We start from the raw sequence: 16,498 nt of genomic DNA, 5'->3' as shown, positions 1-16,498 counted from the left end.
TGAGGTTTGCTACAGGGATTGGTTCCTGGGTTGGTGTTTCTGTGCTGTAGTTTGTAGTTGCTCGTGAGTATTTGCTTCAGGTTCGGGGGTTGTCTGTAAGCGAGAACTGGCCTGCCTCCCAAGGTCTGTGAGAGTGATGGATGGTTTTCCAGGATAGGTTGTAGATCATTGATAATGCATTGGAGAGGCTTTAGCTGGGGGCTGTACATGATGGCCAGTGGTGTTCTCTTATTTTCCTTGTTGGGCCTGTCGTGTAGTAGGTGATTTCTGGGTACCCATCTCACTCTATCAATCTGTTTTCTCACTTCCCAGGTGGGTACTGTAGTTTTAAAAATGCTTGATAAAGATCTTGTAGGTATGTGTCTCTGTCTTAGGGATTGGAGCAAATTTGGTTGTATCTTAGGGCTTGGCTGTAGACAATGGATCATATGATATGTCCTGGATGGAAGCTGGAGGCATGTAGGTAAGTATAGCGGTCAGTAGGTTTCCGGTATCGGGTGGTGTTTATGTAACCATCACTTATTTGCACTGTAGTGTCCAGGAAGTGGATCTCTTGTGTGGACTGGTCCAGGCTGAGGTTGATAGTGGGGTGGAAATTGTTGAAATCCAGGTGGAATTTTTCAAGGGCCTCCTTTCCGTGGGTCTATATGATGATGATATCATCAATGTAGTGCAAGTAGAGGAGGGGCGCAAGAGCTGAGGTAGCATTGTTCTAAGTCAGCCATAAAAATGTTGGCATACTATGGGGCCATGTGGGTACCTATAGCAGGAGACAGACAAAAACAACACAATCAACAGCTCCTTTGAGCTCTATTAGCATACAAGTGAATTAGTTTGAATCCACACTAACACTTAACACTGCTTTGATATTCACATACAAATGAATTCCTAAGGCTCTGGCATTCCTGGCACTTGGTCTGTCAGTGTCACAGGATCACACAAGGTTTTTGATAGTTCCTCACAGTCTAAATCCACCCTGGAACAGCCACCACATGATTTGTTGTTGTGTCCTTATGTTTTCTCTGTAATAAACAGTTCATGTAAAATTTATCACTTACATCAAACACAGCTTATTTAGTCTGAACTGAGAAAGCACAGAATTCTGCATATATTTCTTTTGTGTCATATATTTATCATGCTGGATCTTTGTAAGGATGTGACGTAGAATAATACTTCTCAGGCTGAAAGACAGAAATGACAGAATGACAGAAAATGCTGTGTGAGATGGAATAGTAGAGAGATGAAAGAAAAGACAAATAGGTGATGCTAGAATTTCAGCAAAGACTACTTGTTCTTGCAGGATCAATCTTGTTTTGTAGTATGCATTGTTATTGCTTCAGTTCATTTTGGGGAACTTGTACTGTAATTGTGAGCTGTCTGATTTTGCTAAAGACAGGCTGCAGGTATACTGAAAGTTTTACTCAAACTGAGTGAATTCACCCAACATTGTATGGTAGGTCTCAGTTCAGCAGAGTCACTATGATTTAGGAAGAAGGAAGTGAATGATATGGGTCTCTGAATCCTTTATACAAGGTAGAACTGGGCACTGCTCCTCGTTGGCCAGGGCAGATGGACTGTTTGGCAGCAAACCAAGTGAGGAACAGTGGTTCCATGATAATGTGTGACCTGTAACCCTAAGTCTCAGTGGCTGGAGAGGCTACAACAAAGGGCCTCTGCAACTTCTCCACACCCTGTGTCCTGATTGGGGGCAGATATGGTTCTCCGCAACCTTTGTACCATTCCCTCACACAAAACCCATTTTACTCAGGCTCCGTGCCAATATTGTGTGAATTTCAGCTTGACAGCCATGTTCTACTGTTAGATTTCACCTGCACAAATACTGCTGAAGTCAGTGGAAAGTGTGGATGTTTATATGAGGGCAAAATTCAGCCCTAAGGATTAAAGGCATGTTAGATTTCTTCATTTCATTTGGAGATGCTGCACGTACATCTGACTCCTGAGACAGAAAATCAGGGCAGCTTTCATGGGCTGTATTCCCTTGAGTGCAGAGACATAGTTGTACCTGATTTGACATATTCATTTAGAGCCCAGTCCTGCAAGATGCTGAACACCTGCTGAGATGAGCTGAAATCCTCAAATCCCATCGCCATTTGGCTCTAAGGATGCTCAGCACCTGACAGGATCAAGATGGTCCATTTGAGAAACATTTGCAGAGTCAGTTTCAATTAAGCATATATTTGCAAAGATGCAAAAGATATCAGCTGTGTGGTTTTGGTGCATTAGTTTTGCTTTAGTTTACATTATACCTGAATACAGTGAACAAAAGACACAATACATGGTTGTTTTCTGTATTAGATATCAGTTTTGTCACCTAATGATTATAGTAATTAAATGAACCTTTCCTAGAGTCAGTAATATTTAAGGCTAACGTTTCCAATTTTAATTAAGTGCGCATGTGTGCACATGTGTGTATAATTATTTTTCTTTCTTCATTTCATCTTTATCAGAGTTTCCTGTAATGCATTATATTTAGATTATGTTAAAATTTACACAGGCCTTTGATGAGAGAATAAATAATTCAGATTAAACCTACCTTTCTATAATGTATTAGAATGATAGCAGTAAAAAGGGGGGAAAGTTCTATGTTCATATTCTTTCTGGCATTGACAATAACAAAACAAATAAAATCAGAGTTTTATCTATGCATTTCTAACTGTATTGGTGGGTGAATCATTGCCACATTGAAGATATTTATTCACTGTTGTCAAGTTCTTTGCTGAGGATACTCTTGTTTCTTTGTATACAGAGAGTTTGGATGGAGAGATCCTGAACTTCCTGAAGTTATACAGATGCTACAGCATCAGTTCCCTTCAGTACAGTCCAATGCCGCAGCCTACTTGCAGCATCTCTGTTTTGGAGACAATAAAATAAAAGCAGAGGTAAGACACTTAGAAATTTTTTTTTTAAATAGCTTTGTCTGCTAATTGCCACCAGAAATTTTGTATTATTTTAAAAAAAGCTTCAAGGGAAAACATGTATATATGCATATAACCTGTATATTCAAGCTTTTAAATCATCATTACCATCACAGAAAGTGAGTTGCATAAAATGTTATTGAATCAGCCCCTTGGATGACTCATTTGTTTAGATTTGATTATTTTAAATTGAATGTGAGGTATTTGAATGTTCTGGCAGCCTAGGTGTCCAATAAGCAACTAATGGCATGATCTTGCTTCCACTGAAGTCATAGGAATTTTGCTTTTGATTTAAATTGAAGCAAGATTGGGGCCTAAATAAAAGAAAAATTGAAATACATAAATAAATGTGTAACGTGTGCTACATTCCAAATCGAAACAAGAACACAAAACATGAGGCAGTAAAAAGGGTTTGGGGCCCAAACTCTGTTTTAATTTATACTAGTATAAATCAGGAGTAAATCTATTGAGTTGAATCGGAGATTTGCCTGAACAAGAAATTCAAGGTTTGGTCCAAGATTTTTTGCCTGCAAAAACCAAACGTATTATTTCATTATTTCACCCATTTTTTTGGAAATAATTCTAACAAAAATAAAAACTGAAAAGCAGATGGATCAGTACAATTTCTGTCTAAAGCCTCACAAAAACCATAGGCCCAGATCCTCAGCTCTCGCTGGCCCATACTTGGCATTTGTAGGGGAGAGAGACCTTTGTGCTCCCTTGATCCCTGTGGCTGCTGGTAGCCAGCTCAGCTCCTGCCACAAATTTAAAACAGCCATAGAGGTGTTCTAAAATTATCCCAGTGCAGCACTGCTCCAAACACTCCTCCCTCCACCATCCTCACCAGAAGAGCCCCCTATACAAGCTGTACTCCATCCTGGGATTCCTCCATAAATGTGGAATTCCCAGGTGGGAAAGATTTTGCCAAAGCAGCCTAATAGGATTGTATTGGTCCAAGGAACTGTCCCATGATTTTTTGAGGAGAGTTAAAATAAAATATTTTTCCTTGTCTGAAAAGAGGTCCATAACTGCAATAAGCCTAGATATACTCCCCCTCCCACACCCTTCTTACCCTTTTCTCTCATTCCATCTCCGCTGCTCAGTCTTTCATTAAAAGGATTGATTCATCTCTTCAGGTTTCCCAGAAAGACAGTTACATGATTATGGCAATTTATTCATTGTACAACCACTGCTTCCTCCTGTTAGTCATGGATGGGGAGCCTTTGGGCAGCTGCCCAACTGAAGGGAAGGAAGTTGTTTGTTTTGTTGCCTGCTGTGTATGGAAAATCTCTTTAAGAGATAGGCTGTTGTAGGTCTGACCTGTCCGATTAGGACATCAGCCTTTAACTATAGTTTAAGGCTTCAGAGTAATGAGCTTGTTGTTCTTTGTATGTGTGTGCGTGTACTGATATAGGCATATAAGGTACCACAGTGCTCGGCATCACTCTTATATTTTGCTGCAAAAAAAGATAACAAATAAAATAAGAGATTTTGCTGGTGATGGTGGTGTGTTTTTTCCTTTATTGGTTCTTCCCCAGGCCCTTGATAGATTTCTACCTCTGCAACAAGCAAAATGCATTTGAGGGCAAGACAACATCATTTTTGTAAAACAGTGCTCATGAGAATATGCTTTCAAACTGCTGCTGGTGGTGCTATAGATCTTACTAACAAACAGTGGATTCTGTCTCTTTTTCTTTAGCTTTATGAAGAGTTTTTAACCTGAAGTATGCAAAGTCAGCAAGCTCCTTATTAATGATAATATGTAAAAGTACTGGAAAATTCTTATTTATAGCACTCTGATTTCCTCGAATGAAAGGTGCTTTATGGGCATGTCTACAGTGCAGCTGGGAGAGAGCCTCCCAACCAGGCTAGACATAGCCTCATACTAACGGGCTCAAGCTAGCATGCTAAAAATAACAGTATGGACTCATAGACTCATACACTTAGGCTGCAGCTCAGACTGTCAACCCTACCTAAATTCCTAGGCTTGAGAACCTGAACTCCAACTAAGCCTCAGTGTTCACACTGCTGTTTTTAGTGCATTGGTGCCCATATTTAGTGCAAATATAGTGCCCATCTTTAAAAAAGGGAAGAAGGAGAACCCGGGGAACCAGAGCCTCATGTCAGTCCCTGGAAAACTCATGGAGCAGGTCTCATGGAAACCATTTTGAAGCACTTGGAGGAGAGGGAGGTGATCAGGAACAGTCAATATGGATTCAACAAGGGCAAGTCACACTTGACCAACCCTATTGCCTTCTGTGGTGAGATAACTGGATATGGGGAAAGCAGTGGACATGATATATCTTGACTTTAGCAAAGCTTTTGATACGGACTCCCACAGTATTCTTGCCATACTTAAAAAAGTATGGCTTTGATGAATGGACTATAAGCTGGATAGAAAGCTGGCTAGATTGTCGGGCTCAACTGATAGTGATCAACGGCTCAATTTCTAGTTGGCAACCGGTATCAAGAGAAGTTCCCCAGGGGTCGGTCCTGGGGCTGGTTTTGTTCAACATCTTTATTAATGATCTGGACGATGGGATTGCTGGAGAATAGGGATAGGGTCCAGAGTGACCTAGACAAATTGGAGGAGTGAGTCAAAATAACTCTGATGCAGTTCAACAACAACAAGTGCAGAATACAGCACTTAGGACGGAAGAATCCCATGCATCGCTACAGGCTGGGGACCGACTGGCTAAGCAACAGTTCTTCAGAAAAGGACCTGGGGATTACAGTGGATGAGTCAGCAGTGTGCTCTTGTTGCCAAAAAAGGCTAATGGCATATTGGGCTGCATTGTAGGAGCATTGCCAGCAGATCGAGGGAAGTGATTATTCCCCTCTATTCGGGACTGGTGAGGCCACATATGAAGTATTGCATCCAGTTTTGAGCCCCCCACTAAAGAAAGGCTGTGGACAAATTGGAGAGAGTCCAGTGGAGGGCAATGAAAATGATTAGAGGGCTGGGACACATGACTTATGAGGAGAGGCTGAGGGAAGTAGGCTTGTTTAATCTGCAGATGAGGAGAGTAAGGGAGGATTTGATAGCAGCCTTCAACTACCTGAAGGGTGGTTCTAAAGGGAATGGAGCTCAGCTGTTCTCAGTGGTGGCAGATGACAGAACAAGAAACAATGGTCTCAAGTGGCAGTGGGGGAGGTCTAGGTTGGATATTAGGAAACACTATTTCACTAGGAGGGTGGTGAAACACTGGAACGGGTTACCTAAGGAGGTGGTGGCATCTCCATCCTTAGAGGTTTTTAAGGTCAGGCTTGACAAAGCCCTGGCTGGGATGATTTAGTTGACGTTGGTCCTGCTTTGAGCAGGGAGTTGGACTAGATGACCTCCTGAGGTCTCTTTCAACTCTAATCTTCTATGATTCTAAGCCTGTCTGTCTGAGTTGAGAGGCTTGTTCCCAGCTGCAGTGTGGACATATCCTATAAGGTCCTGATTCAGCAAAGCACCTAAGCACAAACTATGTGTGTGTTTTAGGCTCAAAACTTTGCCTAAATGGGGATGGGATTATTCTGGTGCTTAGAATTAAGTATGTGCTTAAGTACTTTGCTGAATCAGTGTCTTATAGATCACCTTTCCCTGGAGGAACTCAAAGTGCTATAAATAAGATTAAGTATTATTTCAGATCTCAGGCTGACTTATTTGGGATTAATCATGTGCTTACAGTTAGGGTATGTCTACACTTACAACACTACAGTGGCACAGTTGCACTGTTGCAGCCATCGGCATAGGTAATCCTCCTCCCCAAGAGACAGTAGCTATGTCAACTGAAGAATTCTTGCAACAACTTAGCACAGTCTACACAGGGACTTAGGTCTCCTTAACTTTGCCACTCTGGGGTGTGGATTTTTCACAGCCCTGTGTGATGTAGATATGCCAACCTAATTTTCTAGTGTAGACCAGACTTTAGGTGTGCATATAAGTAGCTTGCTAAAGCCAGACCTAAACAAGGGTACCTGAGAACAGAATTGGACTTGTTCATCCTCTCCAGATATAATGCATTTGTATTCTTTCAGATGATTTTAGAACTTGTTTTCCCTGTCTAAATTTCTTGCCTGTTGAATTAACAAGGATTAACAGACTTGCTCACCAATAAGATTAGCTGCATGGTTCTGTACAGTTACAAAGAAATGGAAAGGTTTCAGTGAAGTGTGCAGGAGAAAGAAGGGCACAGCCAGGCTCATCCAGAAAATGATTTTCACTCTACAACTTGCAATATCTTTGGAATTAATGATTTAAGACTTTGGATCCCCAAATATAATGCAAGAAATCCAAATTCAACACAAATCCAAATCCATTGAAAAGTAGAAAATTACTACTCTACTTTATTAAATAAATAGGTTTAAAGAGGGGCAAACAGCTTGTGTTGCAGGAGCAAGAAGATGGCCCAGGTGGTGTTTGGGGATTTTGAGAAGGGAGTGAGTAAAGGAAAATCTGAATGAAGGAGGTGATATTTATGACTCCTGGTAGACTGCATGGAGAAGGTCAGTTCATAAAGGCTTACTGATTAATTTATAAGGTTTGTTATTATTTTTAATTTGTATGTCCCCAGAGTATTTTATGGGCATATCTAAAACCAAAAAATGAATCCAAAGAATGAGTGGATGTAATTCTGTGGCCTGTGCTATGCAGGAGGCCAGACTTAGGTGATCATAATGGCCCCTTTGACCTTAAAATCTATATATGAAATAATGTTTCAGCTCTTGGTGTCATCTTCAGAGCCAGAGTGAAACAAAACTGGAAAGTGCACAGAATCTCTCCTGCAGAGTTTGGTAAGCCCAGGGTGCTACACAACATGCCACCACATTGCTGTTACAAGAGAAATGCTTTAGAGGTACCATTCACACACTTGTTATGACCATTTTTATTTAGATAGCATCTGTATTGGAGTATAATTTATACTATATTTTCCATCTAAAAGAGGCAGTTTTATTAATAATCATTCATCCTTGCCCAACCACCCTTTCACAATGCCTGCTTTGTTCTTTAGATGGTTATAAGATCTTTGGGCCCCAACCATGTGTGAGTTCAATGAGACTACCTACGTACATCAAGTTAATCCCAGCTGCTTGCAGGATCAGAGCCCTTTACGTTCTATTCTAGAAAGACAGCGTCTACTTAAAAAATTGTCAGTTAAAAAAATAATAATTGCAGGTACTACACTTGTTCTTAAGACTCCTGCCAATATTTGTGCTTTTACAATTATGCTTTCCTCTTTTATACAAAGAAATTTCTCTCCCCAGTCACTGTGTGAAAGACCACAAAAAAACAGGAGAAATGTATTAATTGTGCAGAGGAAAACATTGAACCAACTATATTAGAAAAGTCAAATGAATACAGTAAACAAAACTGGGGAAAAAATAAAATATTTTTCTCTAATCTCTTTTAGTTAAAGTAACCTTGGGTGTTACTTGTAACTATAGAAAATAAAAACAGCTTTCATACAGAAGTATAATTTTAAGATGATAGCTCCCTTTTAAATGAAGCTGTATTTTTTCATAAATCCAAAGTCCTTATCACTCTTTTTGTCAAGAACAAGAAAAAGGCTTAAGCTTTGAATACCTGCCTCTCTAACTTGGTAACTATTCTCTTATCCAGAGAGATCTGCAGATGCCCTTGTCCTGTCTGCTAAAAGGACATTTTGCAAAGAGGATTTCTGTTTCATGGGAACAAGCCTCAGGGGGTTTCATAGGTGTCAAAAGCCATTTGCGCATTCACAGAGCACTTATTGTGTCTATTGCTTTTGTATTTTTAGGGGAGGGTTTTCATTTTTTCCCTTCCAACTTTCATAATGGTATATAAATATTGGAGTGAGATAAATAATTGTGAATTTTATATATAAGAAAACAATTTCTCTTCTTTGCAACATTTTAAAAAATTAAAATCAAGGCTTGGTTGTTTTTTTTTTTAAAGCATGATTAGTTGAATGTTTCCATTTCTGCAGATGCAGCTTTTAAAGGTTCCCTCAAATTGCACTTTTGCATAGGTGCCTCTCTCCTCTAAAAGAACAAGCAGACGACAAACATGGCTACCCCTCTGTTACGTTTCTCCTCTAATAGCTGAGTATCTAACTATGCCAGACAATGGGCCATATAAACAGTTCATTAACTCTTTGGTTAGTGGTGCATCCTCTAGTCCGCTGCTCCTGTCCTAACTCTTTAGATTATCTCAGAATCACCGGAGGAGAATTGAGGAAGCCTCGTTTATGTGACTATGACTGACAGATGGATTTTCTCTCCTAATGGGTGGTGATCAACCCCCAGTGCGAAGTCTCACCTGGATCGGTGAGGACAGAACATACAGAAAAAATACAACTGCATCTCTCATAGAATCTGCATCCCAGAATTCTTCAGAGAGTTAAATGAGTCAATTATAGATGTTCATTGATAAATAATGGCTGAGGAGAGGGCAATTAAGAGGCAAAGGCAAGGGAGAAAAGATATGTTTTCAGCTGAGAAAATGAATGGAGAGTTGATGAGGCAGAAAGACACAGGAAGGCTCTTCCAGATGGCAATTGCTGCTGAGGAGAAGGCTCTCACACCAACAATGGTGCGTTTGTATGTAGAGACAGAGAGGAGCCGGTCCTAGACGACCAGAGAGAAGAAGCAGGGGAGGCAGAAAGAGAGGAGCATTTTATACTAGTCAGCAGAGGACTTTTTTTTAAAAGAACACTTTCTATTAAACACAGGATTCATTCTTCTAAAGCAATTTCTCTTCCTTTAAAGACATCTAACTCCTTTGTATGAGGTCACCATATAAAGGGATTGAATTGTGCAGTTTCACACGCCAACACCATTTTGCTCTGATGGAAAATGGCAACCAGCCATCAGCTGCAAAGGTATAACAGGTCACTGAGGGTTTTGGCTCCAATGACTCTTTTCTGTAAGCTGGAAAATTAATTTCAGCTATCAAAGCCATAGCTCTTAGTGCTTGAAGATTTCATACCAGCGTTTGTGCAAGGATGTGAAATAAAGGGGTAGTGACTATTGAACTCACCTTCTTATTGCCTTTCCTTATGTCCTTAATAAACCCGGCTGGAGATAACAACCTCCTTTTTCTCTAGGAGGGCATATGTTTTTGCTCTCTTACAGCACACTATCTTCGAAATAAAGCAGCAGTACAATGACAGTGCAATACTGAATAAAGAGAGCATGAATGTATGTTGGATGCATTTATTTCCCCAAATCCCATTTTTCCCCAAATTCATTAATTTGTGTTAAATCTTTATTTCGAGTGTGACAAAGTTCCTCCTCTACCTTGGTGGGTCCTGTGCTTATTAGCAGATTTGCTCACCTCAGTCATCTTCCCTACAGTCTGGATCAACTCCTCCTGTGTCTGATCAAGAGTTGGGAGGTTTGGGGGGAACCCGGGCCTGCCCTCTACTCCGGATTCCAACCCAGGGCCCTGTGGATTGCAGCTGTCTATAGTGCCTCTTGTAACAGCTGCGTGACAGCTACAACTCCCTGGGCTACTTCCCCATGGCCTCCTCCAAACACCTTCTTTATCCTCACCAAAGTACCTTCCTCCTGGTGTCTGATAACGCTTGCACTCCGTAGTCCTCCAGCAGCACACCCTGTCACTCTCAGCTCCTTGTGCCTTTTGCTCCCAGCTCCTCACATGCACTTCCTCTCCTCTACTCCTCCCCGCCTGACTGGAGTGAGCTCCTTTTTAAACCCAGGTGCCCTGATTAGCCTGCCTTGATTGGCTGTAGGTGTTCCAATCAGCCTGTCTGCCTTAATTGTTTCTAGCAAGTTCCTGATTACTCTAGTGCAGCCCCTGCTCTGGTCACTCAGGGAACAGAAAACTACTCACCCAGTGACCAGTATATTTGCCCTCTACCAGACTCTTGTACCCCCTGCCCTTTCACTGCGAGCCGGCTTCACGATCTGCAGCCGGTTCTGTTCCAGACCGCGCCAAGGAAACATCTGTACACGCTCGTGCTCCACACTCTTCACTACCTCAACCTTGCGTCCCGCCTTGATACCAACTGGCTGGACTTCCTGCCACCTCTCGAGGGTGAGAAGCCCCGGTGGGCCAGCTTATACTCTGCCCTGGTCCCAAGGCCTGCCGGGGATGTCAGTTGGCGGCTCCTTCATGGGGCTGTGAGCACGGGTGTGTACTTGGCGCGGTTCACCCCTGTCCCCAACACCTGCCCTTTTTGTGGCGTGAAAGAGACCCTGGTGCACATTTATTTAGAGTGCCCCAGATTGCAACCCCTTTTCCGGCTCCTCTTGAATATCTTATTGCGTTTTTGGTTGCACTTTTCCCCTCAGCTTTTTATCTATGCACTCCCCATCCGTGGCCCCACAAAGTGGCGGAATTTCCTTATCAACCTCCTGTTGGCCCTGGCCAAACTAGCCATCTTTAAAACCAGGGAGAGGAGGTTGGCCGACGGGATTTCCTGCGACTGTGGGGCCTACTTCTGCTCCTCCGTCCATTCACGCATCCGGGCAGAGTTCCTCTAGGCGGCATGCACTGCCTCCCTTGACGCCTTTGAGGAGCAGTGGGCATTGTCCGGGGTTCTCTGCTCGGTGTCCCCATTAGGTTCCCTTCGTTTAGCCCTATGACCTCACTCCCGATCCTGTTTCTTCATTAGTTGTCTCACAAAATCATTTGGTGTCACAAACCTGTGGATCCTCCCCTTAGGCTGGGGGGAGGTCCTTTAGAAGTGGGCGGGCTTCACCCGCCCACCTCCTGGATGCCAATAGGACCAGACTCTTGTACCCCACTGGTTTGGGTCTGTCAGACGAGGTTTTCCTGCAGCTTTCTTTTATCAGTCTCTTAAAATTACTTCAGAACATTATCTATGTTTTTTTCTCTGTCATGTAGTGTGCACTGACTGTATTTCATTAACTTCTTTGTTTCCAAGAGTATATGTGCAATGCACAGCAAACCCAGGCTCTTACCCAGATTTGAGCCTTGGCCTCTCCTACCATCCTTACAGAAAAACTTCTGACCTGAATTTGAAGCTATTTTAGGTCTGCACTAGCTTGATCAGCTGGGAGTCTGGGTTAGAATACAGAATCTGCTTTAAATAGGGCTGAAACCTGCCCACTTTGCAGTGTGGACACAATCTTAATCACTTGAGTGCTGACAGTCTTAGGCCTGGTCTACACTACGCGTTTAAACAGAATTTAGCAGCATTAAACCAAATTAACCCTGCACCTGTCCACACAACGAAGCCCTTTATATCGATATAAAGGGCTCTTAAAACCGATTTCTGTACTCCTCCCCAATGAGGGGAATAGCGCTGAAATCGGTATTGCCATGTCGGATTAGGGTTAATGTGGCCGCAATTCGACGGTATTGGCCACAGTGCACCATTGTGACCGCTCTGAAAAGCAATCTGAACTCGGATGTACTGGCCAGGTAGTTAGGGAAAGGAAAAGCCCCGCGAACTTTTGAATTCCATTTTCTGTTTGCCCAGCGTGGAGCGCTGATCAGCACAGGAGGCCATGCAGTCCCAAATCCAAAAAGAGCTCCAGCATGGACCCTACGGGAGATACTGGATCTGATCACTGTATGGGGAGACAAATCTGTTCTATCAGAGCTCCGTTCCAGAAGATGAAATGACAAAGCATTTGAAAAAATCTCCAGGCTATGATAAGCAGAAGCGACAGCAGGGACTCAACACAGTGCTGCGTGACAAGCGTAATGGAAAGCCAAAGAATCAAATGGACGCTCATGGAGGGAGGGAGGGGGGACGGAGGACTCTAGCTATCCCACAGTTCCTGCAGTCTCCGAAAAGTATTTGCATTCTTGGCTGAGCTCCCGATGCCCGAAGAGTCAAAAACATTGTCGCCAGTGGTTCAGGGAATATGTCATTAGTTTACTCCCCTCTCCCCCCATGAAAGAAAAAGGAAAAAAATCATTTCTTGCCTCTTTTCAATGTCACCGTATGTCTATTGGATGCTGCTGGTGGATGGGGTACTGCAGCGCTAAACAGCAGCATCCTCTCCCCTCCTCTCCCTGGTGGCAGATGATATGGTACAATATGACTGATAGCTGTCCTCATCATCATCCTATGAGTGCTCCTGGCTGGCCTCGGTGAGGTCGGCCGGAGGCACTTGGGCAAAAATGAGAATGACTCCTGGTCATTCCCTTCTTTAAGCTTTTTGTCCTGGAGATTCAGTCCTGGCAGATGGTGCAATAGGGCTGGTAACTATCCTCATCATAGCAGCTGGAGGCTGAGCTCCTCTCCCCCGCCCCCTTTCATGTCTAATGGAGATTCTGGACTATCATAGCAGTGGGAGGCTGTGCTCCTCTCCCCCCACACCCTTTAATGAGTAATGGAGATGTCCTGCCTGGAATATCATAGCAGCTGGAGGCTGCCTCCCCCTCATTTTATCTCTCTAAAAAGTCAGTGTTTCTTATTACTGCATTCTTTATTACTTCATCACACAAATGGGGGGATAACTGCCATGGTAGCCGAGGAGGGGTGTGGGAAGAGAGAAGCAACGGGTGGGGTTGTTGCAGGGGCACCCTCTAGAATGGCATGCAGCTCATCATTTCTGCGGGATATCTGGGGCTCTGACCCGGAGCGGCTGTGCTCTCTGGTTCTCTAGTAAACTTGCCCCATATTCTAGGCAGGACTCACTCTATTTTTAAACAAAACATAAAGAAGGGAAGTCATTCCCATTTTTGTCCATGCGCCCCCGGCCAACCTCAGCGAGGTCAGCCAGGAGCACCCATGACAGCAGCAGACAGTACAATATGACTGGTAACCAGCATCGCCAATTTCCAAAGCAGCAGACAGTGCAATAGGGTTGGTAACCGTCTCTGCTACCTTGCAAAGGCAAATGAATGCTGCCGTGTAGAACTGCAGTACCGCGTCTGTCAGCAGCATCCAGTACACATGTGGTGACAGTGAAAAAAGGCTAAACGGGCTCATGGTTACCATGCTATGGCGTCTGCCAGGGCAATCCAGAGAAAAAGGGCGCGAAATGATTGTTTGCCGCTGCTTTCACAAAGGAAGGATTGAGTGACGACATTTACCCAGAATCACCCGCGACACTGTTTTTGCTCCATCATGCATTGTGATCTCAACCCAGAATTCAAATGGGCGGGGGAGACTACAGGAACTATGGGATGGCTATGGGATAGCTACCCACAGTGGAATGATCTGGAAATCGACGCTAGCCTCGGTACATGGATGCACACCACCGAATTAATGTGCTTAGTGTGGCCGCATGCACTCGACTTTATACAATCTGTTTTAAAAAACAGGTTTCTGTAAAATTGGAATAATCCCGTAGTGTAGACATACCCTTAGGCAGACGAGTTCTCCCACTAATTGACACAATTGACTGGGCAAGAATCCTAGAATATCTCAGCATAAAGAGCCATGGGGTGTGCCCTCAGACACACACAGTAAGTGCAGAAACAGTGAGGACACAGTAACACAGGCAGAGCTCTATAATGAGAAAAATTCACAGCTAGAGCTGGGAGATATTTTTCAACAGCCTTTTTAAAAAAAATATGCAGATTTGGCAAAACCAAAACAATTAAGGAAATTCATGTCAATTTCACCAAATTTTCATTTAGGAAAAATAATCTGAAAAAAAAATAAAGCATTTTCATTTTTCAAACAAAACATTTCAGTTTTTCAATTAGAATCAACTTCTGTTTTGAAATTTCCTTTAATTTAATTGTAGGGCTGTTAAACAATAATAGAATACCATTTATTTAAATATTTTTGGTGTTTTCTACATTTTCAAATATGTTGATTTCAGTTACAACACAGAATACAAAGTGCAGTGCTCACTTTATATTTATTTTTTATTACAAATATTTGCACTGTAAAAAACAAAAGAAATAGTATTTTTCAATTCACCTAATACAAGTACTGTAATCCAATCTCTTTATCATGAAAGTTGAACTTACAAATGTAGAATTATGTACAAAAAAACTGCATTAAAAATAAAACAATATAAAACTTTAGAGCCTACAATTCCATTCAGTCCTACTTCTTGTTCAGCCAATTGCTCAGACAAACAAGTTTGGTTACAGTTTACAGGAGATAATGCTGCCCGCTTCCTGTTTACAATGTCAACAGAATGTAAGAACAGGCATTCGCATGGCACTGTTGTAGCTGGCATAGCAAGATATTTACATACCAGATGCACTAAAGATTCATATGTCCTTTAATGCTTCAACCACTCTTCCAGAGGATATACATCCATGCTGATGACGAGTTCTGCTCGAGAATGATCCAAAACAGAAAGAACTGATGCATGTTCGTTTTCATCATCTGAGTCAGATGCCACTAGCAGAATGCTGATTTTTCTTTTTTGGTGGTTCAGGTTCTGTAGTTTCTACATCAGAGTGTTGCTCTTTTAAGATATCTGAAAGCATGCTCCGCACCTTATCCTTCTCAGATTTTTGAAGGCACTTCAGATTCTTAAATCTTGGGTTGAATGCTGTAGCTATTTTTAGAAATCTCAAATCGGTACCTTCTTTGGTTTTGTCAAATCTGCTGTGAAAGTGGTCTTAAAACAAACATGTGCTGGGTCATCATCTGAGACTGCTATAATATAAAATATATGGCAGAATGCAGGTAAAACAGAACAGGAGACATACAATTCTCCCCCAAGGAGTTCAGTCACAAACTGAATGAATGCATTATTTTTTTAACAAGCATCATCAGCACAGAAGCATATCCTCTTGAATGGTTGCCGAAGCATGAAGAGGCATATGAATATTTAGCATATCTGGCACATAAATATCTTGTAATAATGGCTACAAAAGTTCCATGCGGATGCCTGTTCTCACTTTCAGGTGACATTCTAAATAAGAAGCAGGCAGCAGTATCTCCCATAAACGTAAACAAACTTGTTTGTCTTAGCAATTGGCTGAACAAGAAGTAGGACTGAGTGAACTTGTTGGGTCTAAAGTTTTAGATTGTTTTGTTTTTGAGTGCAGTTATGTAACAAAAAATATCTACATTTGTAAGTTACACTTTTATGATAAAGAGATTGCACTATGGTACTTGTGTGAGGTGAATTGAAAAATACTATTTCTTTTGTTTACCATTTTTAGAGTACAAATATTTATAATAAAAAATAATATAAAGTGAGCACAGTGAATTCTGTGCTGTAATAGAAATCAATATATTGAAAATGTAGAAAAACATTCAAAATGTTTAATAAATTTCAATTGGTATTCTAATGTTTAACACTGCGATTAATCACAATACATGTTTTAAATTGTGGGGGTTTTTTTAGTTAATCGTGTAAGTTAACTGTGATTAATTGACAGCCCTATTTAATTTTAAAACATTAAAAAAAATTAAAACCCCACTGCAAATCAAAACAAAATGTTTTGTTTCAGGTTGAACAAAATGTTTGAATTTGACCCAAAACATTTTTTTTACATATTTGTTAATCAAATATGTCACTGCATTTAGTTTTCAATTCGACTCAAAACAATTTTTCTCAGTTTTTTTGAATTGCCAGCAAACTGAAAAAATCTATTATTTACCTAGTTCTACCCATACCCATGCAACTCTAAGATAGATGCTCAAATATAAATGCCAGTCAACCAGGCTAACTGT

At 41.7% G+C, this 16,498-nt stretch overlaps 1 protein-coding gene across 8 annotated transcripts in view; it reads left to right on the top strand.

The window, feature by feature from the left end:
* CTNND2 (catenin delta 2) overlaps positions 1–16,498 on the top strand; it is a 1,245,479-nt gene that overhangs the window by 943,142 nt on the left and 285,839 nt on the right. For all 8 annotated transcript variants that reach the window (XM_050937394.1, XM_050937393.1, XM_050937390.1 and 5 more), the window contains one exon: positions 2,768–2,900. In XM_050937394.1, the coding sequence (XP_050793351.1) occupies positions 2,768–2,900 (133 nt within the window). The remainder of the gene's footprint in view (positions 1–2,767; positions 2,901–16,498) is intronic.

This window comes from Gopherus flavomarginatus, chromosome 2 (assembly GCF_025201925.1).
Source record: "Gopherus flavomarginatus isolate rGopFla2 chromosome 2, rGopFla2.mat.asm, whole genome shotgun sequence".
NCBI classification, from domain to species: Eukaryota; Metazoa; Chordata; order Testudines; family Testudinidae; genus Gopherus; species Gopherus flavomarginatus.
The sequence above is the reverse complement of the archived record's forward strand: the minus strand, read 5'-3'. Positions and strand labels throughout refer to the sequence as shown.